This window comes from Ixodes scapularis, unplaced genomic scaffold (genome assembly GCF_016920785.2).
Source record: "Ixodes scapularis isolate PalLabHiFi unplaced genomic scaffold, ASM1692078v2 PGA_scaffold6__148_contigs__length_123643588, whole genome shotgun sequence".
NCBI classification, from domain to species: Eukaryota; Metazoa; Arthropoda; class Arachnida; order Ixodida; family Ixodidae; genus Ixodes; species Ixodes scapularis.
This window is the reverse complement of record NW_024609881.1, coordinates 28903577-28928879: the sequence shown is the minus strand read 5'-3', so window position 1 is coordinate 28928879 and position 25303 is coordinate 28903577. Positions and strand designations below refer to the sequence as shown.

Here is a 25303-nt window from a genome sequence, read left to right as displayed (position 1 = left end):
CCTGAGCGGAACGCTCAGCCTCGTCGACATCCATGGTTAGGGGCGAAGGTCTTCCGCCGCCGCTCCACCAGTTACTCGGGCGTAGGTCTTTACGCACTCCTCTTTCTCGTGGCCGAAACGTGAGCACACCGAGCACTTAGGCACGCGGCAGTCGCGCCTGATGTGCCCGGCACGCTTACAGCGCAGGCGGACCGGCGCCCTCCCTGGGATTACGATAAGGACGTTCGCCCCCTGAAGCCGCAGCTGATGAGGCATTCCGTCGGGCGTGACGCCGCTCTTCAGCGTCATGCGCGCCACCCGGGTAGTCGACTCGATGCCCTCGAATCCCTCGACGCGCCATTTCTCACGTGCGACTTCTATGACCTTGCCGTAGGGTTCCAAAAACTTGCTCACCGCGTCGTCGGTCACATGATACGGGACCGAATGGAGGCGTAGACGAATTTCCGTGCTGCTGGGGTCGATGACAACACATTTCAGGTCCTTCACCTTCAACTCTTTGCAGTCGATGAGCCGCTTCTTGGCTTCCGGCGTTCGCAGCGTGGCTAACCAGACGTGGTTCATCTGGAAAGCACCGAGCGCCACAATCTCGGACAGGACGGCGCACCGCTTCAGTTCTTGCCGGAAATCTTCAATACGATAGGGTCGGCCTCTCAAATCGCAGTGCAAAAGTACTGAATTTAAAATCGTTGCACCCGTTGGGATGGGAGGCAACACCACCTTGTAGTCGTCGGCAGACGATGACGCAGCCAAAGTACCGCGGCCAACTGGGGCCGTTGTCGCAGCTCCGTTGGAGCCAGCCATCCTGCGACCGTTCTCGGCGAGTGCCAGAAGCAGAATGCTCCGGCCATCCTGATGTTGTTTCTCGTCATTTTCTTTGACAGTCTACACGGTGTCATTAAATAAATAAATAAAAAAAAGACGCCATACTATCAGGACCAATTAACGTGTTCTTGTGAGTGTACAGGAGCAAAAGATTGTCAGAAGTGGGATTCGAACCCACGCCCGGAAGACCGGACTGCGACCTGAACGCAGCGCCTTAGACCGCTCGGCCATCCTGACGTTTTTTATTTCTTTATTGCAGGAGGAATGCAAAAACGGTCATGTCACTTTAAAAAAAATGCTCTGCAAGACCTATTGCAGGGTACATTAAAATCCTCGCATTTCGAGGAGCGGTTTACAAATGTCTAGCCACTCGGGTTTCGTTTTACGGTTTGAAAAAACACTTTCCACTTGCTTAACAAGGCTGAAAAAATAATGATGCACTTCTTTCACACTGGGGTCGGCATGACGGACCGCCATGCGCGACCTCCAAATACTGCACAAACCCAACAACATAATCATATCAAAAGGTATGCCATCATCGTTACTCACATTCAAGAAACGTATAACTGATGGGCTAATGCACAGTTGTTTCTTCAACGTGCGCTGCAGCACATCCCAAAAAAAAAACCGCATCCCAGCAAAAAATGAAAACGTGCTCGATGGTCTCAGGTTTCTTACATAAAATACAGTCTACCGACCACGGAACATCAATACCCTTTCCTTCAAGCCACACCTTAACGGGCAGTGTATTGGAATGCAGTTTAAAAAAGAACGTTTTAACGGAAGGGGGAACGCACATATTCTTCACTCGCTTGAGCACATCTTGGCCCCCGCTACAGACTACAGTTCTATACAACGGGTCTGGAAACAAACTTATCAATAAATCGCGTGTAAGTGTTTTCTTGCTAACAGCAGACAAATACTCAAAAGAAAAACGGGCAGACAAAAATAACACTGCGTCTACCACCTCCTTTTGATATCCCACTAATCTAAAGTTCGCCGCCATGGGACGAAACGAGAAAAGATTGGTTTGTATAAATGTACGTATGAAAGGATGCTCTTGGTCTCGTAGAAAAAAAAAATCGGGACACAATCTGTTTGCAAAACAAATGCGAGAGACCGAGACCACCGTGACGAATCCGATGGAAAAGATTGTCTCTCCTCATCGGCTCCCACTTTGAATTCCAAATAAACGTGGCAAAAACACGGTGAAATTTCTGCACATTCAAGCGAGCACAATGAATGGCCTGCATCACGTACCATAATTTTGCAATGAAAAAAATATTACATACTGTCGCACTGGCAAATATGGACAGCTCACGCTGCTTCCAACGGGAAGCGCGTCTGTCCAGGTCGGCGGCGACTCCCGACCAATAGGATTTGCTTTGCCTGTAACATTTTAGTGGCACACCGAGGTAAGTGCACGGCACACGGTCCCAACACACCCCTTCAAACACCGAAGGGGTTGTGGCCCACTCTCCATGCCAAAACCCACGGCACTTGCTCAAATTAATGGCTGCCCCTGTAGCCTTACAGAAGTCTCTTGCCACCTTCACAGCCGCGCTAATACTTGGCTTATCGCTACAAAAAACCGCGACATCATCTGCATAGCTCATGACTTTTATCTCCTCATTTTCCATCCGGAATCCGTGACATTGATTACTGTTCTGAACACTTAAACAAAAAAGTTCCAAATAGAGGTTAAACAATAACGGCGACAAGGGACATCCTTGTCTTACGGATGTTCGCACACGTATCGGTACAGTCAATTCCCTGTTCACAATGAGCCTAGTGGTACACTCTTGGCACGCCATTTTAACCCCGTCCAAAATACGCTCGCCCACATTCACGTGCTTTAAAGCATCAAAAAGGACATCGTGCTTAACACGATCGAAAGCCTTGTCTAGGTCCAGTTGAAGCATGGCAACTTGGCCCATGCCATCGTCACATGCCTCCAAAACAGTTCGGGCAACGTGCACATTCGTCAAAATAGATCGACCCTGTATTCCACAGGTCTGATGATCTCCAATGAGCTGGCAGGCAACACTCTGGAACCTCCTCGCTAGGATTTTAGCAAAAATCTTGTAATCTACATTACACAGAGTTATCGGGCGGAAACCAGTGACTTGACGTAGTTTCGCAACGTCATCGCTTTTGGGAATTAACACAGTGTATGTACGTGAAAAACACGGCGGCAGTACTTTCCTTTCGTATGCTTTACAAATCACTTCTAAAAAAAGCGGAGCAATTACGCTCTTGTATTTCTTATAAAATTCGGCGCATAGCCCGTCCGGTCCTGGCGTTTTCGAGCTCGGCAAATCGTCTATTGCTCTCTCGACCTCTTGAAGAGTGATCGGCTCTGTGAGATTTTCCTTCTCCTCTTCCGATAGTTGCGGCAGGGACTCTAGAAGTTTTCCACACATTGGGTCCTGCCTTCCCTTAACTTGGGTTTCAAAAACTTGCCTATAGTGTGCGACAAAAGCCTGCTCAATACTACTTGGGCTCGTGTTAATCACTCCGTTGTACTCGATTTCGCCAATTTCGTTGCGAAGCGCGAACCTTTTCTCATCCGCCAAAGACCGTTTAGTAGGCTGTTCTCCCATCAAGTACTTCTCTGATCGAGCCCGAACAATGGCTCCGCGGTAACGCTCTTGATGAAAATGCGCCAGGCGTTGCTTAACCACTTCCAAATCTTTAAGAGCTGTGCCGGGTCGCTCACACTCAGCTCTTGACAGAGCTTGCAAATCTTCGATTGAGCCACGTTCGTCGCAACGTGCCTCGTACGCTAAAATCGACGACCTTTCGATAGCGAGCATCTTCACTTCCTGTTTGATGAGCTCCCATGTCTCGAATATATCGCCCCTTGCGGTTTTAAAAAACGTTTTGAAGACGTTATCTACCGCTGCAAGAAAACTTTCATCGTCAAGCAGTTTTGTGTTAAGCTTCCACAGCTTCCAGTTAAACTTGGCCTTCGGCGGCGCTTTTTCGCCGATCGTTGTCGAAATCATGCAATGATCCGAAAAAAACACTGGTGTGACGCGATACTTTCTTAACATTGCTGCTGCGGAGGCCGATACGTATACTCTATCTAGGCGCGCATGAGACGACGCTTGGAAATGGGTGAAACGAATCTCGCTCGTTTCATTCGTCACCGTTCCGGCGACAACCAAGTCAAAGTCTTCAACCAGTTCGCTTAAAACTTGCGCACTCTTGTCGCTGCTCCGCCTCAGGGGCGTTCTGTCTGCTGCCCTTACAACGCAGTTAAAATCGCACAACAACACAATCGTTTTATCACATTCTAGAAAACGGCGTAAGCCAATAAAAAAGGAAACACGGTCTTTAACCGTACTAGGCGCATACACACAAACAATTCGCCACTGAAAAGACGCCAAGGAAAAATCGCACATGATGAACCGCCCTTCCGTGTCGGTGGTTACAGCTAACTCCGACAAGGGCAGGGACTTTTTAAGAAAAAGAAAAACATCCGGCAGAAAAACCAACCGCGTGGGTGACACAAACTTCGTACGACTGCAGAAAAGGCCTAAGCGCACTAGCAACCTGTTCCTCCTCAGCCATTTTAGTCTCTTGCACCGCTAAGAAATCGGTTTTCTCTTTAAGCAGCAAACGCTGCAATTGGTATTGTTTTTTCCTGGCGCTCAAACCTCGAACATTTAGCGATGCGACCGTTATTGCTGGTTGGAACGTACAAATCATGCGTTTTGCTGTAGCACTTGCCTTGGCATTCGGACGTCAGTCTTTGTAACCAGGCGTTAGCCGCCTTACTTGCTGTTGAGTCGCCTCCGGTCATCTGGGGTTAAGGTGGGCGTGGGCTGCAAACGCCCCTTCTTTGTCCTTTCCATCCAAGGGTTGGGCCTGGGTGTCATGCCCGGCGTCGATGGAGGGTTCTCGTCGAGACCACGCTTGATGGACTCGGTGGTTTCGTCCATAGTGTCGTAACCTTCGGAAGGCGCCTTCTCGAAAGTCGGGGGAGAGGCCTCGCGCGGGGCTACGGTCTTCTCCATTGGCGTCGCCGTGGGAGGGGGTGCCGCGCTGTCTGGTTCAGGAAAGCCACCAGCCACCTCCTTCTTGTCTTTTACAGGCGAGACTTCAGTCGAGCCGTCCGCTCCAGCAGGATGACTGCGGGGCTCACCAGACGGTGGAGCTTCGTGTTGTTGTCCCTGAGCGGAACGCTCAGCCTCGTCGATATCCATGGTCAGGGGCGAAAGGTCTTTCGCCGCCGCTCCACCAGTTACTCGGGCGTAGGTCTTTACGCACTCCTCCTTCTCGTGGCCGAAACGTGAGCACACCGAGCACTTAGGCACGCGGCAGTCGCGCCTGATGTGCCCGGCACGCTTACAGCGCAGGCAGATCGGCGCCCTCCCTGGGATTACGATAAGAACGTTTGCTCCCTGAAGCCGCAGCTGATGAGGCATTCCGTCGGGCGTGACGCCGCTCTTCAGCGTCATGCGCGCCACCCGGGTAGTCGACTCAATGCCCTCGAATCCCTCGACGCGCCACTTCTCACGTGCGACTTCTATAACCTTGCCGTAGGGTTCCAAAAACTTGCTCACCGCGTCGTCCGTCACATGATACGGGACCCAATGGAGGCGTAGACGGACTTCCGTGCTGCTGGGGTCGATGACGACACACCTCAGGTCCTTCACCTTCAACTCTTTGCAGTCGATGAGCCGCTTCTTGGCTTCCGGCGTTCGCAGCGTGGCTAACCAGACGTGGTTCATCTGGAAAGCACCGAGCGCCACAATCTCGGACAGGACGGCGCACCGCTTCAGTTCTTGCCGGAAATCTTCGATACGATAGGGGCGGCCTCTCAGATCGCAGTGCAAAAGTACTGAATTTAAAATCGTTGCACCCATTGGGATGGGAGGCAACACCACCTAGTAGTCCTCGGCAGACGATGACGCAGCAAAAGTACCGCGGCCAACTGGGGCCGTTGTCGCAGCTCCGTTGGAGCCAGCCATCCTGCGACCGTTCTCGGCGAGTGCCAGAAGCAGAATCTCGGCCATCCTGACGTTGTTTCTCGTCATTTTCTTTGACAGTCTACACGGTGTCATTAAATAAATAAATAACTAAAAAAAAGACGCCATACTATCAGGGCCAATTAATGTGTTCTTGTGAGTGTACAGGAGCAAAAGATTGTCAGAAGTGGGATTCGAACCCACGCCCGGAAGAAAGGACTGCGACCTGAAAGCAGCGCCTTAGACCGCTCGGCCATCCTGACGTTGTTTCTCGTCATTTTCTTTGACAGTCTACACGGTGTCATTAAATAAATAAATAAATAAAGACGCCATACTATCGGGGCCAATTAATGTGTTCTTGTGAGTGTACAGGAGCAAAAGATTGTCAGAAGTGGGATTCGAACCCACGCCCGGAAGACCGGACTGCGACCTGAACGCAGCGCCTTAGACCGCTCGGCCATCCTTTTTTTTCTTTATTGCCAGGCATAAGTATCAACAAAAAGAGGTACAGAATGATAAAAGTAGACGCGATGGTTAGACAAACACTACATACACAAAATTAAAAATGTTTCAAAGGCAGCGCTTCTTCTAGAACACGCACCCAATCCGGGCAACACTCCTGCGCTTTCCACACCTCAATGACATTGCGCAAAGAAACACAAAAATAATCAGAAACCGGCCTAGCATCAACTTCTGCATGACGAACCGCCATGCGTGATTTCCAGATGCTGTGTAGACCCAAAAGCATAACCAAGTCGTAAGGGACACAGTTATCATTTTCTATGCTTAGATACCGGAAACCCTGTGGATCCAACGGAAAATCCTTTTTCAATGTGCGTTGCAGCACGTCCCAAAAAAAAACCATCCCAACAATCTAGAAAGACGTGTTCTACAGTCTCCGGTTTTTGACACAGTAAACAATTTACCCCCCACGGTACAAACAGACCCTTATCTTCCATCCATGTCTTTACCGGCAGGACACCAGTATGTAATTTGAAGAAAAAGGTTTTAACACTCGGCGGAACTGTCATTTTCTTAACTCGCTGAAGGACATCCTGCCCCTCCCCAAAGACATACAACGACCTATACAACGGGACCGGGAGGACAACATCAACAACGTCTCTGTACAATTGTTTTCGAGACACCCCGCTCAGATATTCTAAGGAAAAACGTGCGCACAAAAACCGAGTCGCTTGCACCACCTCACGGAAATAACCATAAATTCCCCCTTCGCATGCCCTCACAGAAGAAACGACTAGCTCTGGTAATGCGCTGGCCAGGCGCATCTGACACACTGTGCGCAGAAAAGGTTCATTCACGTCGCGAAGAAAAATAAAGCGGTTTACAACCTGCCGCAAAAATAGGTGCGCCAAGGAGAGTCCTCCGGCGCGCACGCGCCTGAAAAGGTTCGTGCGGCTTGTTCTTTCCCAGGTGGATCCCCAGATAAAAACCGCAAAAACACGATGTAATCTCTGCACGTTGATACGCGAACAGTGCAAGACCTGAAGCACATACCACAGTTTACAGACAAAGAATAAATTGCACACTGTGGCACGCGCAAACATCGACAAATCCTTCCCTTTCCACTTTTCCGTTTTTTCTCGAAGATCCACAGCCTGCCCTCGCCAGTATGGGTCACTGTCGCGATAATTTTCTAACGGTATCCCTAAGTATTTGACTGGTGTCGTTACCCAGTTCACGTTTTCAAAAATACTAGGCTTTGCATCCCAATCTCCATGCCAAAAACCTAAACATTTGTGCCAATTTACGGCACTACCGCTAAATCTGCAAAACTTTTTCACCAGCTTTACTGCCTCGCTTATGCCACCTCTATCGACACAAAATAGTGCGATATCATCGGCGTAAGATAACAATTTTACTTCGCACGATTGCAGTTTAAACCCCCTAATACTTTCGCATCTAATAATACTTAAACAAAACGACTCTATGTAGATACAAAACAGAAGGGGTGATAATGGACAACCTTGACGGAGAGAACGGGACACTTCAATGCGTTCACTGACAACTTTGTTGATAATGAGACTCGTGGAACACTTTTTGTACGCCATACGTACACCCTCGAGCAGAACTCTGCCGACATTTACGTGTTCTAGCACGTTGAACAAAAGTTCGTGTGACACCTGGTCAAACGCTTTTTCCAGATCAATCTGGAGCATAGCAACCACGCGTTGCATACAGTCACAACACTCAAGGACACTTCTGGCGACGTGAATATTCGTTACTATGGTCCGTCCTCTAATTCCGCACGTTTGGTGAGGCCCTACTAAGTCTGTTATCACTGATTGCAACCGCTTTGCTAAAATTTTCATAAATATTTTATAATCAACGTTTGTTAGACTGATTGGATGGTACGCCGACACCTGCCTAAGCTTTATCTTGTCCTCGCTTTTGGGAATGAGTATTGTATGGGAACGCCAAAAAGACGGTGGTAGTAATTTACGCTCATATGCTTCAGCATAAACCCTACACAATACCGGACTAACCTCATGCTTAATCGCCTTGTAAAAGGCCGCGCTTAGGCCGTCGGGGCCGGGCGACTTCCCAGGATTCAAATGCTCAATAGCATTTTCGACTTCATCTACGGTAATCTCAGCTTCTAAAAAGGAAGTTGTTTCACTATTTAACCGCGGTAATAGGCGCATAAACTCGCTTTTAAAATTCGCTAAATTAACGGTTCGGTGAGAAAACAGATTTTTGTAGAATTCACAAAAGGCCTTCTCTATTTCTGCGCTATCTCTTGTAACGGCCCCGCGATATTCGATTTCGACAATCTCGTTGCGCCTAGCGTACCTTTTCTCAGCCCCGAGAGCTCTTTTTGTCGGTGCTTCCCCACAGAACAACTTTCCTGCCCGCGCTCTAACCAGTGCTCCGTGGTACCGCTCCTTATCAAGAACTTCCAACTTGGATTTCAAAGTGCTTATGTCATCTTCATAAACACCAGGCGAACGACTCTCTTCGCCGATAAGTAACTCAAGATTACTGCGCAGAAGCAATTCTTTTTTTCTTTCTTTATACTTTATCGCGCTCGCTCTTTCCATTGCTTTCATTTTAATTTCTTGCTTAAACTGTTCCCATTTTAAAGCGTAGTCATTCACTTCCCCTTTGAAGATTCCTCTTAAGCTATCCTTGACAGCGGCCATGAAATCATCGTCACTCATGAGTTTACTATTTAATTTCCAAAGCTCCCAACAGAAGTCTTTTCTTTTTGCCTTGGCGCTTGCAAGTGTAAACAAAACTAAACAGTGATCACTAAATGACACGGGTATCACACTATATTCGCTACACTGAGGAAGAATCTCGAAGGAAATATATGCTCTATCCAAACGGGCATGACTTGACCCTTGAAAATGAGTATAAGGTACATTTCTAGTGTCCCCCAAACAGTCACCAACATCTTCTAACCCACAGAAATTTACAATTTCATTTAAAACAACAGTACTCGCGTCCCTAAACGGAAGTGTACTCGTTTTATCTCGTGCCGAAAGCACACAGTTAAAGTCGCCAACAAAGATGACTATACGCTCCGTCGCAAAGAAAGACCGAATATCCTCAAAGAACGTTTTTCGTTCTTCGGCTGCGTTATGCGCGTAAATGCAAATGACTCGCCACTCGTGCGACAAAAATGCCATATCACAGACTATCAGTCGACCCGATTCTGAGGTCATAACCTTTTGCACATCCGCTCCCAGGCTCGCGCGAACTAACAACAGACACCCTGCCGATGCTCCTACTGCATGACTGACGCACAGGCTATAGTCAGCAGTAAAAGGCCACACCATACGCTCTGTCTGGTCCTCCCTTTCGACCTTCGTTTCTTGCAAAGCGACTATGTCGAGGTCCTGCTCTACGACTAGACGATACAACTGCCTTTGCTTTCTTCTCTCAGCGAGCCCCCGTACATTTAAGGTCGCTATACGTACAGGCTTTTCGAGCGTGTTTATCGTGAAGTGGGACCAGGCACAGCGTACGGAGCTTACCCTTTTGGCGCGTCTTCATACACGGCAGTCCTCTCTCACAGTGGTGGCCTATTGGGACAGCTTCTCGCGGGAATGCGGTGACGATGACCGCTGCGGACTGTCGACGCCTTTCCACCCCGCCGCCACCTTCCACTTCCGTTCGAGCTGTCGTAGCCGCCGTTCCTGAGATAACTCAGCACCGCCTTCATGGCGACGCTTCACGGCAGTCTTGTCAAGGTCCATTTCAGAGACGGTGGGCTCACTGTCCGTCGCGGCAACGTCCCTTGTATCGCCTTCCGGCACAGAAGACGTCGACGAGTCTTCAACAGCAGGACCAGAGGCTGCAGTCTCCTGCTGCTTCGCTCCCACAACGCTCGCCTCCTTCGGGCCGGTGTCTGGCCGGCCGCCCTTGTCAACCGGGGTGGGCTGCTCGGTCGAAGTCGCAGTGGGAGCCGCCGCTCTTTCCGCCTCCTCCTCGTCCATGAGGAGGTCATTCTGGTCATCACCCGCACCACGTACCGCAGCTCGTGCGTACGAGCGCACACAGTCCTGCTGCTCGTGCCCGTAGGCGCGGCACTCAGAACACCTTGGGGCCCGGCAGTCCCGCCGGATATGCCCAGTCTTGCGGTACCGGAGGCAAATCGGAGCTCGTCCAGGCACTACGACTAGGACCGTGCCGCTTCCGAAACGCAACTGGTGCGGAAGGCGCTCGAGGGTGACCCCCTCCCGGAGTACGATGCGTACAATCCGGGGGGTGGACTCGGCCCCCTCGAAGCCAGCCACCTTCCACCGGTCAAAGGAAACGTCCTTTACCTTGCCGTAATCCGCGAAGGCCTTTCGGATGTCCTCGTTTGAGACGTCGAACGACACCCAGTGAAGTTTCACTCGAACTTCCTGCCTCGTTGGGTCGACGACGAGGCATGTGCGGCCTTTGACTTCGAGCCGCCCCGCTTCGACCAACTTGAGCTTGGCCACGTCGGTATGAAGTTTGAGCAGCCAGACGTGGGACATTTGATATGCCCCGATGCCAGCCACTTCCCTGATGACACCCAGTTCTTCCAGCGGCCGCCGAAAATCCTCAATGCGGTACGGTCTTCCGGCAATGTCGCAGTGCAGAACAACTGCCTTCTTCATTGCATCACCTGATGGCAAGGGCGGCAAAGAAATACGATATTCCTTCGGAGCAAAAAAATCCGAGTCACCGCGGCCGGCGTCGACCGTTATCGCAGCTCCGTGGGAGCCAGCCATCCTGCGTCCGCTCCAATCGGCTGCCGGAAACAGAATGAGACCGCTCGGCCATCCCGACTTTTTTTTTTTTTCTTTATTGCCTGGAACAGGACAGTGACATTCACCATCACTCCGTACTTAAAACAACAGGGATAAAAACGAGGACATCAGTCAGCTCGGCTGGTGTCAGAAATGCTAAAAGTCTTTTAGGGTAGTTAGCCCCTCAAGAGCAGGCAACCAATCAGGTCGTGGTTCCTGCGCCTTGTACACTTCAATCAGAAAACAGATATTTTCAACGAAATACTTGCGAACAGGGCGTACATCAACATCTGCGTGGCGTACAGCCACACGGCACCGCCATATACTGTGCAGGCCCAGGAGCATTATCATGTCATACGGTACATCGTCCGCTCTTTGTGTGGGTAAAAACCTAATTCCCTGAGGCGTTATTGGGAGGTCCTTTTTGAGAGTCCTCTGAAGGACGTCCCAAAAGAAAACCGCGTCCCAACAGTCGATGAAGACGTGTTCAATAGTTTCTCGCTTTTTACACAAAAAACAGTTATCGGACCATGAGACCGCGGTATACCTTTCTCAGATAACCAAGCTTTAACGGGGAGTGTTTCGCTGTGTAACTTAAAGAAAAACGTCTTGGTATAGGCGGGGACCAGCATTCTTTTAACGCGCTTTAAAACATCTTGCCCTGGGCCTGCACTGTACAACAAACGATACCAAGGCATGGGGAAAAGCGCATCCATCAGGTCTCTCGACAACCGTTTACGCGACACACCGGACAAATACTGCAAAGAAAAACGTGCTGTTAAAAAACGATACGCACCAACAACCTCTTTCAAGTATCCGCGTAAACCAGGGCAGATGTCTACATTCGTCGCCACCACAAAATCTGGCAGGGCACTGTGCAGCCGCGTCTGAATAACTGTACGCAAAAAAGGGTCTTGCTGGTCTCTAAGAAACATAAACCTGCTAACCAGTTGTCTTTTAAACAGGTGTGAAAGACCAATACCACCGGCTTTGACCCTACGAAAAAGATTTGTGCGGCTGGTTCGTTCCCAGGCCGAGTTCCAGATGAAAACGGCGAAAACACGATGGATCCGCTGATTGTTAATACGTGAACAATACAAAAGCTGCAACACATACCAGACTTTTGCAGCCAGAAACAAATTGCAAACAGTTGCCCGCGCAAAAAAGGGATAAACCTTTTCCCCCCCATTTCTCGGCCTTTGCACGCAGAACTTCAGTCTCATCCCTCCAGTACTGATCATTGACGCGGTACTGATCCAAGGGTACTCCAAGGTAACGCGCCGACGTGTCGGATCAGACAATACGGCCAAAAATAGCGGGTGCTGAGGGCCAGTCACCGTGCCAAAAACCAACACACTTCTGCCAGTTGACTGCACTACACGTCTGTTCACAAAATAGTTCTGTTAACTGTACAGCCTTGCTCACACTTTCGTGGTCAACACAAAAAATCGCTACATCGTCCGCGTAGGACAAAAGACGGACCTCAGTTTTCTGTAGTCTAAACCCACGTATCTGACTGTTACGAATGATGCTCAAACAAAAAGGCTCCAGAAAGACACAAAAAAGTAGCGGTGAAAGCGGACATCCCTGCCGCACGGAAGAAAGTAGGGGAATGCGCTCACTAACAGATTTGTTCACTACGAGACTGGTGGCGCAGTTCTTATACGCCATACGGATGCCGTTGTATAAGAGAGACCCTACATTAACGTGTTTTAAAATCGAAAAAAGAATCTCGTGCGACACACGGTCAAACGCTTTTTCTAAATCCACTTGTAGCACCGCGACCTACGGTGCATGGCATCACAGCACTCTAGAATACTGCGCGCGACGTGCACGTTTGTTACAATACTTCGGCCTCTAATGCCGCAAGTTTGGTGCGAACCGACGATGACGTTAATAACCATCTGTAGGCTGAAGTTAAGCCAATACCTTCATGAAAGCTTTATAATCAACGTTGGTGAGCGTTATCGGTCTATACGCTCCAACAGAACGGAGTCGCTCGGGGTCTTCGCTCTTTGGAATAAAAATCGTATGCGTACACAAAAAGGAAGGAGGCAAACAACCAAGGTCGTACGCCTCAGCGAAAACGCGTTGCAATAAAGGTGCAACTTGATCTTTAAACGTTTTGTAAAAATCCCCTCCTAAACCATCTGGACCGGGCGACTTTCCAGGCTTTAAATTATCTATCGCTTTTTCAATCTCCCACAGCTCTACTGGTTGTTCTAACCTTTCTCTTGCTTCATCATCGAGTTTCGGCATTAACGGCAAAAAGGACGTTTGGAATTCTGCTATCTTTGAAGCACGATAACTGAAGATCCCTTTGTAATACTCAACAAAAGCACGCACGATGACTTGTCTTTCACTCGTCAAAGACCCTTGATACTGTATCTCGCTTATTTCATTCTTGCTAACGTATCTCTTTTCTAACCCTAGGGCTCTTTTCGTGGGTAGCTCCCCCCGTGATAAACGCTGTAAACGTGCTCGAACCATGGCCCCTTGATAACGTTCGGTATCAAGGGCCTCAAGACGTTTCTTTAAAACACTGATGTCATCGGAAAACAGCCCGGGTGATATGCTCTCCGCGTTAAGCAAATCTTGTAGCAGCCCCTTTAGCTCCGTAATTTCTTTTCTTTCCTCATGTTTTAAGGCAACAGATCTTTCAATGGCGCTCATCTTAAATTCTTGTTTTAACAGTTCCCATTGCGCCCCGACACTTTTTCCTTCTTTTACTTTATCTAGTTGTTCGAGACTTTTACGCACCCCACTCGCAAAAATATTGTCTTGTAAAAGCTTCGAATTTAATTTCCACAGATCCCAACTGAAATTATTGGCTTTTTCCTTTGAAGAGCCCAATGTAAAAGAAACAAGACAGTGGTCGCTGAAAGACACTGGGTCCACTGCATACGTTTTACAGGACCTGACGAGTTCCAAAGAAACATAAGCTCTATCCAACCGTGCGTGACTAGCACCTTGGAAGTGAATAAAAAATAGGCAGGTAGGACTTGACGCACACAGACCCCCGTCTTCCAATTCACACTTCTGGACCATATCGCTTAGAAAAATGGTACTCGTATCTCTATACTGTGTGCTGTTCGATCGGTCACGCGGCTCGCAAACGCAGTTAAAGTCTCCTAACAAAATGACAAGCCTATCGGTTTGGACGAACTCGAAAATATTTTCAAAAAATACTAATCTTTCTTCCGCCTTATTAGGGGCGTAAACGCACAAAATACGAAACAGTTTACTTGAAATGGTCAAATCGCACAGGACCAGGCGACCAGACTCGCAACTAACAACTCTGGTCACAGACCCAAGAGACTTCCTGATAAATAAAAGGCATCCCCCCGACGTTCCCACAGCGTGACTAACGCACACATCGTAACGTGACTCAAAGAGCCGCACCATGCTCTCCTTCCGGTCTTCGCTCTCTATCTTCGACTCTTGCACGACGATTACGTCGCGGTCTTTCTCAATAAACAAACGGCTCACTTGGCATTGCCTACGCCTCGCGTTTAAACCTCGCACGTTTAAAGTGCCTACTCTCAAAGGTCTTTGAAACATAAAGAAGGGCTAGAGAAAGACCAGGCGGGGAGCACGGTGCTTACAGTGTGAAGCAGGCAGCAACGTGCCGAGACGACTCACTGTGGCTACTCCTTGTGGCGTACAGGAGACGCGGGCCGGCTCTTGAACCGTCCCACCTTCCCGCACCACTCACGCTCGAGGCGTCTCAGCTGTCCCTCCCCACCCCTGGACGGCGCATCATCCAGACGACGCTTCACTGTAGTGGTTTCGACGACCATAACGTGGTCGTCGTTGCCACCCTTGGCGACCGCGGGCTCCCTTCCTTGGACGGCATCCACTGGTGCTTCCGGAGTCGCCATTCCCTCCCTCGCCGAAGCACCACTGGTTCCTTCGGGAGCCGTCTTGGGCGATGGCTCCGTCTGAGAAACGGCGGTCTCCGTCTCGCTAGGGCCTCCCTTGGCTTCCTCCGAGTCGGGCTGCCCTTGAGGCACTGTCAGCGTCGCCGGTGCAGCCGCTTGTTCCGCCTCTTCTTCGTCCATCAGAAGCTCCGTGGACTCCGCATTGGTACTGCCGCTGGCTGCACGGGCGTACGTCTTGACGCAGTCCTTGGGCTCGTGTCCGAAACCGCGGCACTCAGCACACCAGGGTGCCCTGCAGTCGCGGCGGATATGCCCAGTGCGACGGCACCGGAGACATTTCGCCGCACGCCCGGGCACCACGACCAAGACGTTTCCACCGCAGAGACGGAGTTGGTGCGGCAGGCTCTCCAGCGAAACTCCCTCGTTGAGGGTGATCCTCACGACGAGGGTCGTGGACTCAACGTCGACGAAACCATCCTTGCAAGCGGTGGTTTTCCCTCGCGACTTCCTTGACGGTCCCAAATGGTTCGAAGGCGCGCCGAATAGAGTCCACCGGCGCGTCGAACGAGACCCAGTGAAGCTTAACGCGAAGCTCCCTCCGGTTCGGGTCGACGAGCTGGCACGTCAAACCTTTCACCTGAAGACTCCCTGCTTCCAAAAGCTTTGCTTTCGCTTCCGGAGTTTTCAGTTTAAGCAGCCAGACGTGGCTCATCTGGTAGGCGCCCAGACCCGCCACGTCTGACAAAACGCCCACCTGTTGCAACGGCTGCCTGAAGTCTTCAATCTTGTACGGGCGCCCGTCGAGGTCAGCGTGCAAAACGACGCTGAGCTTTGCAGCATCACCGGTGGGCAGTATCGGCAACTGCATACGATATTCCTTAGCAGCAAAATACCTGTTATCACCGCGGCCGGGTACGGCCGCCACCGCTTGCAAGGAGCGATCCATATCACGTCCGTCCGCTATCGCGACCGGCAGACCTCGGCCATCCTGACGTTGTTTCTCGACATTTTCTTTGACAGTCCCCTACACGGTGTCATTAAATAAATAAAGAAAGACGCCAAACTATCAGGGCCAATTAACGTGTTCTTGTGAGTTTACAGGAGCAAAAGATTGTCAGAAGTGGGATTCGAACCCACGCCCGGAAGATCGGACTGCGACCTGAACGCAGCGCCTTAGACCGCTCGGCCATCCTGACGTTGTTTCGTGACATTTTCTTTGACAGTCTACACGGTGTCACTAAATAAATAAATAAATAAAAAAAGACGCCAAACTATCACGGCCAATTATTGTGTTCTTGTGAGTTTACAGGAGCAAAAGATTGTCAGAAGTGGGATTCGAACCCACGCCCGGAAGACCGGACTGCGACCTGAACGCAGCGCCTTAGACCGCTCGGCCATCCTGACGTTGTTTCTCGACATTTTCTTTGACATTCTACACGGTGTCACTAAATAAATAAGTAAAAAAAGACGCCAAACTATCACGGCCAATTATTGTGTTCTTGTGAGGTTACAGGAGCAAAAGATTGTCAGAAGTAGGATTCGAACCCACGCCCGGAAGACCGGACTGCGACCTGAACGCAGCGCCTTAAACCGCTCGGCCATCCTGAGGTTAATTTTTTTTTTTTTTTTTTTTTTATTGCTTGATTTTGACAGTGACAAGGCACACATTCAGACATACATTCAAAATAAGAGGTTAACAGCCATCAGCTCACCTGGCTGACGCAAAAATGTTAAATTTCTTTGAGGTTAGCAAGCTCCTCAAGAAGTGGCAAACATTCAGGCCAAGGTTGCTGGACCTTATAAAGTTCTTTCATAAAGCACATTTGCTCTGCAAAATACTTGTGCACGGGACGCAGATCGACGTCTGCATGGCGCACGGCCATGCGACACCGCCACAGACTGTGAAGGCCCAGCAGCATGACCATGTCTAGAGGTACACCGTCATCCCCTTTAACAGGTAAAAAACGAATTCCATGTGGCGTAAGAGGCAGGTCCTTTCTGAGCGTTCTTTGCAGGACGTCCCAGAAGAACACTGCATCCCAGCAATCTAGAAAAACATGTTCTATTGTTTCTTGCTTTTTGCATAATATGCAGTTATCGGTCCAGGCAACACGCACTCCCTTCTCGACTAGCCGTGCTTTGACAGGTAAGGTTTGGCTATGCAACTTGAAAAAAAAGGCGGGAATGACCATTCTTTTGACGCGTTTTAACACGTCCTGCCCTGGGCCTTCACTGAAAAACATACGATACAAAGGAGTGGGAAAAATTAAATCAATAATGTCTTTTGTCAACCGTTTCCGCGAGACACCGCACAGGTATTCCAAAGAAAAGCGCGTTGTTACAAACTGATAAGCACCAACGACTTCTTTTAGATAACCGCGTACAGAACCACTGACGTCTATGCCAGACGACACAATGAACTCAGGAAGAGCGCTGCGCAGCCTCGCTTGAATGACCGTGCATAAAAAAGGATCTTTCTGGTCTCGAAGAAATAAAAATCTAATAACCAGCTGTCTTACAAACAAATTGGAAAGCCCCAGACCGCCAACACTGACCCTTCGGAAAAGATTCGTTCGGCTCGTCCTCTCCCATACCAAGCTCCAAATGAAGACGGCAAACACACGATGAATGCGGTGAACGTTAATATGTGAACAATGCAATGCCTGCAACACGTACCAAATCTTCGCAGCAAGAAATGCGTTACACACAGATGCACGCGCGAAGATTGATAAACCATGGCCACCCCACTTGTTCGCCTTCGCACGCAAAGCCTCAGTCTCATCGCGCCAGAATTCGTCAGTGTTGCGATAGTGATTCAATGCTACCCCAAGATACCGAGACGGCGAATCCGTCCACGTAATGCGTTCATAAACAGTCGGCGTGGAAGGCCAATCGCCGTGCCAAAGACTCACACACTTTTCAAAGTTAACAAAACTGCACGTATGGTCGCAAAACATTTCTGTCAACTCTACGGCTTTCTTTACACTTTGTCGCTACAAAAAATTGCCACGTCATCCGCTTATGACAAGATGCGGACTTCAACAGTTTGTAACTTAAAACCTCGAATACAACTACTATGAATAACGCTTAAACAAAAGGGTTCGAGAAAAATACAAAAAAGCAAGGGCGAAATCGGACAGCCTTGTCTCACGGTAGAAAGGAGAGGAACGCGCTCAGTCACACATTTGTTCACCACAAGTCAAGTGGCGCAATTTTCGTACGCCATACGTATACCATCGCACAAAACTGCCCTCACATTTACATTATCTAAAATAGCAAAAAGGACTTGATGGGACACCCGGTCGAAGGCCTTTTCTAGGTCGACTTGTGACATTGCCACTCTTCTTTCCATAGTGTCGCAACGTTCCAAAATACTTCGTGCAACGTGCACGTTCGTTACAATACTCCTGTCCTGTATTCCACACGCCTGGTGCGGGCCGACGATAATGCTAATGACACTTTGTAATCGTTCCACTAACACTTTCATGAAAATCTTGTAGTCTACATTGGTCAGTGTAATAGGGCGGTAATAACCAACGGAACGGAGATTCAAGCGGTTTTCAGTTTTGGGAATAAAAATCGTGTGTGTGCACAAAAACGACGCGCTTCGGTAAACACACAGTGCAAAAACGGGGCAAGCTGATTATTGAAAGCTTTATAAAATTCTGCTCCTAAGCCATCAGGGCCGGGTGACTTTCCCGGTTTCAAGTTGTCCATGGATTTTTCTACTTCCCACAACATTATAGGTTGTTCTAACTTTTCTTTTAGTTCGTCTGCCAGCTTCGGCATTAAAGGCAAATAAGAACTCCGAAACCTGTTCTTTTTAGGCTCACGATAACTGAACAATTGTTTTTAGTACTCAACGAACGCGCGTTGTATGGTCACGTTATCGCTCTTTAGAACCCCTTGATACCAAATTTCTGTGATTTCAATTTGACTCGTATACTTTCTTTCAGCGCCTATCGCCCTTTTCGTGGGTAGCTCCCCAAGCGATAACCGGTTCCATCGCACTCGCAGCGCAGCCCCCTTGTATTCTTCAGTATTGAGAATTTCGAGGCGCTTTTTAATACTGATAATTTCATTCGAAAAAGAACGTGGCGATAGGCATTCTTCCAGCATCAACCTTTGAAGCAGGCTGTTTAACTCGGGCGTTTCTTTCTTTTCGTTATGCTTCAATAAGCTGGAGCGCTCGATGGGTAGTGTGACAAGTATGTAGCGCCCCCCTCCAGTCCGCCCGTCTGTGGCCGCCAGGCTCGGCGGGCAACATAGTCAGTCATCGTCCACCCGGCTGCGTGTCGTCTCTTCTCGGCGGGTGCTTCGGCCCCCTTCGTCCACGTTCGAGAAGGATCGTGACACTGGCGACGAGGAACCGTGGCACTGGAGGCCACCAACGTGCACGGTTCGGCCCACGCCGCCGAGAGAGTCGGAACATCGCCCCCCGCTCCTGTCGCCATGCCGCTGTACGGGAGGCTCGAGCCCTTCGAGGGAAATGGGTCCGCCTGGCCCGTCTACGAAGAGCAAGTCCACGTGTTCTTCCGGGCAAACGACACGCCCGAGGCGAAACAGCGGGACATCTTCTTGGCCAGCTGCGGGACCCACGTCTTCAGCCTCCTTCTAGACCTCCTCAAGCCGGCCACGCCGCACGGCAAAACGCTGGGTGAGCTGCTCGCCACGCTGCGCTCGCACTTCAGCCCGGCGCCGTCCACGCTTATGGAGCGGTTCCGCTTCAACAACCGGAGCCGCCGGGACGGGGAGACCCTCGGGCAGTTCGTCGCTGCGCTACGAGGGTTAGCGAACACCTGCGCATTCGGAGACCAGTTGGACTCGCTACTCCGGGACCGGTTCGTCTGCGGCATAAACAACTCCGCCATGCAGACGCGACTCCTGGAGCTCCCCGACCCCTCGCTGGACGACGCGGTGAAGGCAGGGCTGGCGATAGAAGCCGCAGCAATCAGCAAAGGACGCCAGCGAGATTGCCACGTGCGGCGGGCTCACCGTCGAAGGAAGCAGCGGAAGTGGCGGTAAACAAGATGGCGACAAGGAGCGGTGCCTGCAGCCGCTGCGGTGCTGCCCACTCCCCCTCACAGTGCCAGTTCGTCCAAGCACAATGTTTCACGTGCGGGAGAACCGGGCACCTCGCACGTGTCTGCCGATAGGGGAGGACGAGCGGCGGCTAGCAGCAGCAACAGCCTGGTTCAAGCCCGGGTTCCAGCCAAGCCCGCGGCGAGGGTGGCCGTCGCAAGAAAATGCGGCGGGGACGAGCGGCACCAGGTCCGGGTACCATTTCAGCCAGGCTCCACGTCGTGGCCGAGGAGCCGCAGATTTTCGACGTGCGGCATATAAATAAACTTTCGTCTGTGTCACCTTATTTGGTGTCTCTTGAAATCTGCGGCCACCCCATCACCATGGAGCTAAACACGGGGGCCAGCGTGTCGGTCATGGCCGGAGTAAGTTTCTTGGTAAGTTGTAGACGGTGGTTCCTCCTCGATGGTGTGGAGGAGGATGGCTTGCGTTGGACAGTGGCGGTGGTGTAGCAGGTCGGGCCAGACAACTGTTTACGCAAATGCTTCTTTGCAACAGTTTAATATAAGACAACTTAACATACGGGATACAGAAATACAAACATCGACAACCCGAGCCCCGGGCTCGACCGCCGTTAGGAGTGGCTCCTTTCTCTGCAACGGTACCGAACCAAAGGCCCCCTTCTATGTCTCGCCTGTGCTCTTATCGAGAGCAGCCTGTCCCTCTTTCCCATTTTCCCGTGGGAGTCAACATTCTCGTACGGCGCTCCAAACCCAGGGCCAGACGGCGCCAAGCGTAGGAGGCGCAGACGAGTTTGGCCCTCAGACACGACAAATCACCCCTTGCACTCCGAACACCGGCTGGAGGGACAGGTGCCGATACACGAAGCACAGCGCCCGAGACAATTCTAGGAAAGCGACCGGCACTTGTCAATGGGAAGCGACAAACGACTCTCCAAGAAAACAACCCCAAGCGGTGGCACTGGTCGGCTACCAGAGAAAAACACTTAACCGCGGAGCCTCCCCAGCTGCAGGCAGCCGAGCGGGGCGCGAAACGCGCCGCGGCGTTCCCGACACCGCAAAGGGGGCTCCCGGCCCAGCGCACAAACTTCTCCCTTCCAAAGGTCGTAAACATCCCCTAGTGAACCCCGCACGTCTCCCCCAAAATCGTTAGCGCAGGGCCTCCAGACGAAGTAAGACAACAAATAAAAAGGCTCCGGAACCTTACAGCCGGGAAGCTGTTCAAGCGGACCTTCCCTGGCGTGTCCATCGAGGCGTCGGACGTCATGCTGCGCAGCTCCTCCGGGCAGCTTTCCCAGGTCGAAGGTCGGGCCCAAGTCAGCGTTCGCCTTGGCGACAGGGAGGCAATCCTTCCCCTTTATTTAACCAAGGAGTCGTCGGCGACGCTGCTGGGACGGAACTGGATTCACGCACTGGGTGTTCGGCTGCCGGAGTACCAAGAAGCTGCGTTGCACGTGTTGAAAGACGTTCCGAGCCTCCTGACCGACTTCCAGTGCCTGTTCCAGCCAAGGGTGGGCACCTTCGCCGGCACGACGGTCAGCATCCACGTACCTGAGGGAGCCCGGCCTCGGTTCTTCAAGCCGCGTCCGCTGCCGTTCGCCCTGAAGGACGCGGTCACCCAGGAGCTGCAACGGCTGCAGCGAGAGGGTATCCTGGTGCCCGTCAAGACCTTAGATTGGTCCGCACCAATCGTCCCAGCCCTCAAGCGAGACGGCCGCGTCAGGATCTGCGGGGACTTCAAGGTCACCATCAACCCCGTCGCTACCGTCGAGAAGTAGCCGCTGTCTCGGATAGAACATCTCTGGTCGGCTCTGTCCGGAGGACAGAAGTTCTCCAAGCTCGACCTTCGAGATGACTATCAGCAGCTGGTGCTCCAGGATGTCGCCCGGAAGTATGTCACCATTTCAACTACCATGGGACTCTTCCAGTACACGCGCCTACCGTTCAGCGTGGCCTCAGCCCCAGCCATCTTCCAGGGGGAGATGGACAACCTCTTCAGGGGCATGAGGCACGTGGCGGTGTACTTGGACGACATCCTGGTGACCGGTACCGACGGCGGGGACCACCTGCAGAACCTGCGCAAAGTCCTGACACGATTGCAGCACGCCGGTCTCAAGCTGAGGCTAGAAAAGTGCGTGTTCCTGACCCCAGTGTGGGGTACCTGGGACACATCATCTCCCAGGCTGGCCCGGCCCCAGCACCCCGCAAGATCGAGGCCGTGCTCAAGGCGCCGAAGCCCAAGAGCAAGAAGGAGCTTCAGAACTACCTCGGCCTCATCAACTTCTACAGGAGGTTCCTGCCCAACCTGCAGACGCATCTAGAGCCGCTGCACCGCCTGCTTCGGGATGGTCAGCAGTGGGCCTGGAAGAAAAAGCAGGACTTGGCCTTCCAGCACAGCAAGGAGTTAGTCATCAAGGCTCCGGTGCTGATGCACTTCGATCCGGCCAAGCCTCTAGTCCTCATCATGGATGCGTCGTCGTACGGGGTAGGAGCCGTCCTGTCACACCGCGGTCAGGATGGTCAGGAACGCCCTGTGGCGTTTGCTTCTCGTCGTCTCCATGCGGCAGAGCAACGTTAGAGCCCGCTCGACAAGGAAGGCTTGGCCCTCATGTTTGGGGTCGAGCGCTTCCACCAGTACCTGTGGGGCCGGAACTTGGAGGCGGTCACGGACCACAAGCCACTGCTGGGGCTGCTGGTGCCTGACAAGGCAGTCCCAGTGCAAGCATCGCCTCGTGTGGTACGCTGGGCCTTGACGCTGGTGGCTTACAATTACAGGCTGGTCTACCACCCTGGGAAGGACCTGGGACCTGCCGACGCCCTGAGCCGCCTGCCCCTGCCGGAGGTGCCTGCTGCCATTCCAGAGCCAGCTGGTGTTTTCCTGCTGGAGCGGGCCTACCCGGGGGTGCTCACCAGGACTGCGGTGGCGCAGGCGACCAGCCGGGACCCGGTCCTGTCGCAGGTGGTCAAGGCGGTGTCCCGAGGGGAGGAGCTGCGTCATCAGGCCTACAGCCACAAGGCCGCCGAGCTGAGCTTGGACCAGGGCTGCCTGCTGTGGGGTTCCAGGGTGGTGATTCCACAGAGTCTCCGGGCCAAGGTCCTGCAGCTGCTGCATGCGGGGCATCCTGGCATGGAGAAGACCAAGATGGTGGCACGGTCGCACGTTTGGTGGCCTGGCCTGGACCAGGACATCCCGCACCAGGTGCAAGGCTGCCAGGTCTGCCAGTAGAACCAGCGAGCCTCACGCCACGTGGAGATCACCCCCTGGCCGTTCCCACAGAGGCCCTGATCCCGCCTGCACGTTGATTATGCGGGACCCTTTAAGGGCCACTACTTCCTGATGGTAGTGGACGCCTTCTCCAAGTGGGTGGAGGCACTGCCAGTCACCACTCCATCAGCAAGCGCAACCATTGCGGCGCTGCGGCAAGTCTTGGCGGCGCAGGGATTGCCGGACATTATTGTATCGGACAATGGTCCCGCTTTCGCCAGCACCGAGTACCTGGATTGGCTGCAGAGGAATGGGATCCGCCGGATGCTGGTTCCGCCGTACCACTTTGCTTCCAATGGTGCAGCAGAGCGGGTGGTACAGACCATCAAGAACAAACTCAAGAAGAGCCAACCCGGGGATTTCCGGACGCAGGTGGTCCGGATACTGTTCCAGTACCGGACCACACCCCATGAGGTCACTGGCCGTGCCCCCTGCGAGCTTCTGCTGGGCCGGATGGTCAAGACACCCTTGGACGTCTTGCATCCAGACCTCCGGTCCACGGCGCTCCTGAAGCAGCTGAAGCAGAAGCTGGCTGCTGACCGAGGGTGCTGTCCCGGGCTTTTGCCGGAGCCGGGAGCGTCGGTCTACGCCAGGAACTTCCGTCCTGACCCACCCTGGTCTGCCGGACATGTGGTTTCTCCAGCGAGTGCCTCGTCGCTGCTCGTCCGCATGCCCGACGGGACCACTGGCACCGGCACGCGACCATGTCAGGCCTCGCTCCGGGACCTGGCTTGCACCCTCGGCCGTCGCTTCAGAGGACCAGCCCGCAGGGGGACCAACGACAGCACCAGTTGCGGCCAGTGGAGCGCCAACCAGCATGGAGGCGACAAGCGTCGCCACTCGTGTGGCACCCGTTGAACCGGTGCCACTCACAAATCCGGTCCCTGCAGCTCCACCGGATGGCAGCGCCCGGCGTTGCCACACCTGGCCCGTCAACACCAGTGACCAGGCGGAGTACGCGGCAGCGAAGGCCACCTGACCGCTACTCGCCGGGGTAACCTTCGCCGTCGACCGGCCAGGACTTCGCACGACCAGACGCCGAGTTGGTGTCGGCCGTGTCCATGGTTATTCTTTATTTTGTTGATAAAGAAACAAACTGGGGGGGGGGGGGGGGGGGGGGGGGGGGAGGAATGTGACAAGTATGTAGCACCCCCCTCCAGTCCGGCTGTCTGTAGCCGCCAGGCTCGGCGGGCAACATTGGTCACCGCACCAATAAACGCCGGTGAGCGCACGCCGCCCCGGTCAGTCATCGTCCATCCTCACAACCAGACTGCGTGTCGTCTCTTCTCGGCGGGTGCTTCGGCACCCTTCGTCCACGTTCGAGAAGGATCGTGACAGGTAGCTCCCCAAGCAATAACCGGTTCCATCGCGCTCGCCGCGTAGCCCCCTAGTATTCTTCAGTATCAAGAATTTCGAGACACTTTTTGATACTGATAATTTCATCCGAAAAAGAACCTGGCGATAGGCATTCTTCCAGCATCAACCTTTGAAGCAGGCTGTTTAACTCGCGCGATTCTTTCTTTTCGTTATGCTTCAAAAAGCCGGAGCGCTCGATGGAAGGCAATTTTATTTCCTGTTTAAACAATTCCCATTTCACTCCAAATCCTTGCTCTTTTGCGCTCGCTGAATCTTCAACATTTTTCCGGACTGCTTGTACAAAAAGCTCGTCTTCAAGGAGTTTCGAATTAAATTTCCACAAGGGGCATAGATGCACACCACTAGGGGCATAGATGCACACCACACGAAATTTGTGGATGGAAATAATAAAATCGCACAAGACTAACCGCCCCGAATCACAACTAACGACTTGTTCGACGGTCCCGATAGATTCCTTTAGAAATAAAAGACAACCCCCCGACGTCCCCCTGCGTGGCTGACGCACACGTCATACCTCGCTTCAAAAAGCCGTACCATGATCTCCATCTGGGCCTCGCCTTCCATTTTCGTCTCCTGGACCGCGACTATCTCCAGGTCATTCTCGATAAACAAGAGGTTTACCTGGTATTAGCGACGCCTGGTACAAAAGCCGCGCACGTTTAACGTGCCCACCCGTAAAGCTCGTTCAAGGTTCATG

The 25303-nt window shown here is 52.0% G+C and overlaps 1 protein-coding gene and 5 non-coding genes across 6 annotated transcripts; all 6 read right to left on the bottom strand.

Moving 5' to 3' along the window:
* Positions 1-975: 975 nt before the first annotated feature.
* Trnal-cag lies at positions 976-1059 on the bottom strand. Its single transcript has one exon. It is a non-coding gene; the product is annotated as a tRNA-Leu (tRNA).
* Positions 1060-4601: 3542 nt separating this feature from the next.
* LOC115314417 lies at positions 4602-5732 on the bottom strand. The gene has a single exon (XM_042294725.1). The coding sequence runs from the start codon at positions 5694-5696 to the stop codon at positions 4602-4604; it is 1095 nt and encodes a 364-aa protein (XP_042150659.1). The 5' UTR covers positions 5697-5732.
* Positions 5733-5977: 245 nt separating this feature from the next.
* Positions 5978-6061, bottom strand: Trnal-cag. Its single transcript has one exon. It is a non-coding gene; the product is annotated as a tRNA-Leu (tRNA).
* Positions 6062-16034: 9973 nt separating this feature from the next.
* On the bottom strand, positions 16035-16118 carry Trnal-cag. Its single transcript has one exon. It is a non-coding gene; the product is annotated as a tRNA-Leu (tRNA).
* A 124-nt stretch (positions 16119-16242) lies between these two features.
* Trnal-cag lies at positions 16243-16326 on the bottom strand. Its single transcript has one exon. It is a non-coding gene; the product is annotated as a tRNA-Leu (tRNA).
* Positions 16327-16446: 120 nt separating this feature from the next.
* On the bottom strand, positions 16447-16530 carry Trnal-cag. Its single transcript has one exon. It is a non-coding gene; the product is annotated as a tRNA-Leu (tRNA).
* Positions 16531-25303: the final 8773 nt, after the last annotated feature.

Bases quoted from the DNA above. Each gene is read 5' to 3' on its own strand.
- LOC115314417 (XM_042294725.1), bottom strand. From the start codon at position 5,696: ATGGGTGCAACGATTTTAAATTCAGTACTTTTGCACTGCGATCTGAGA.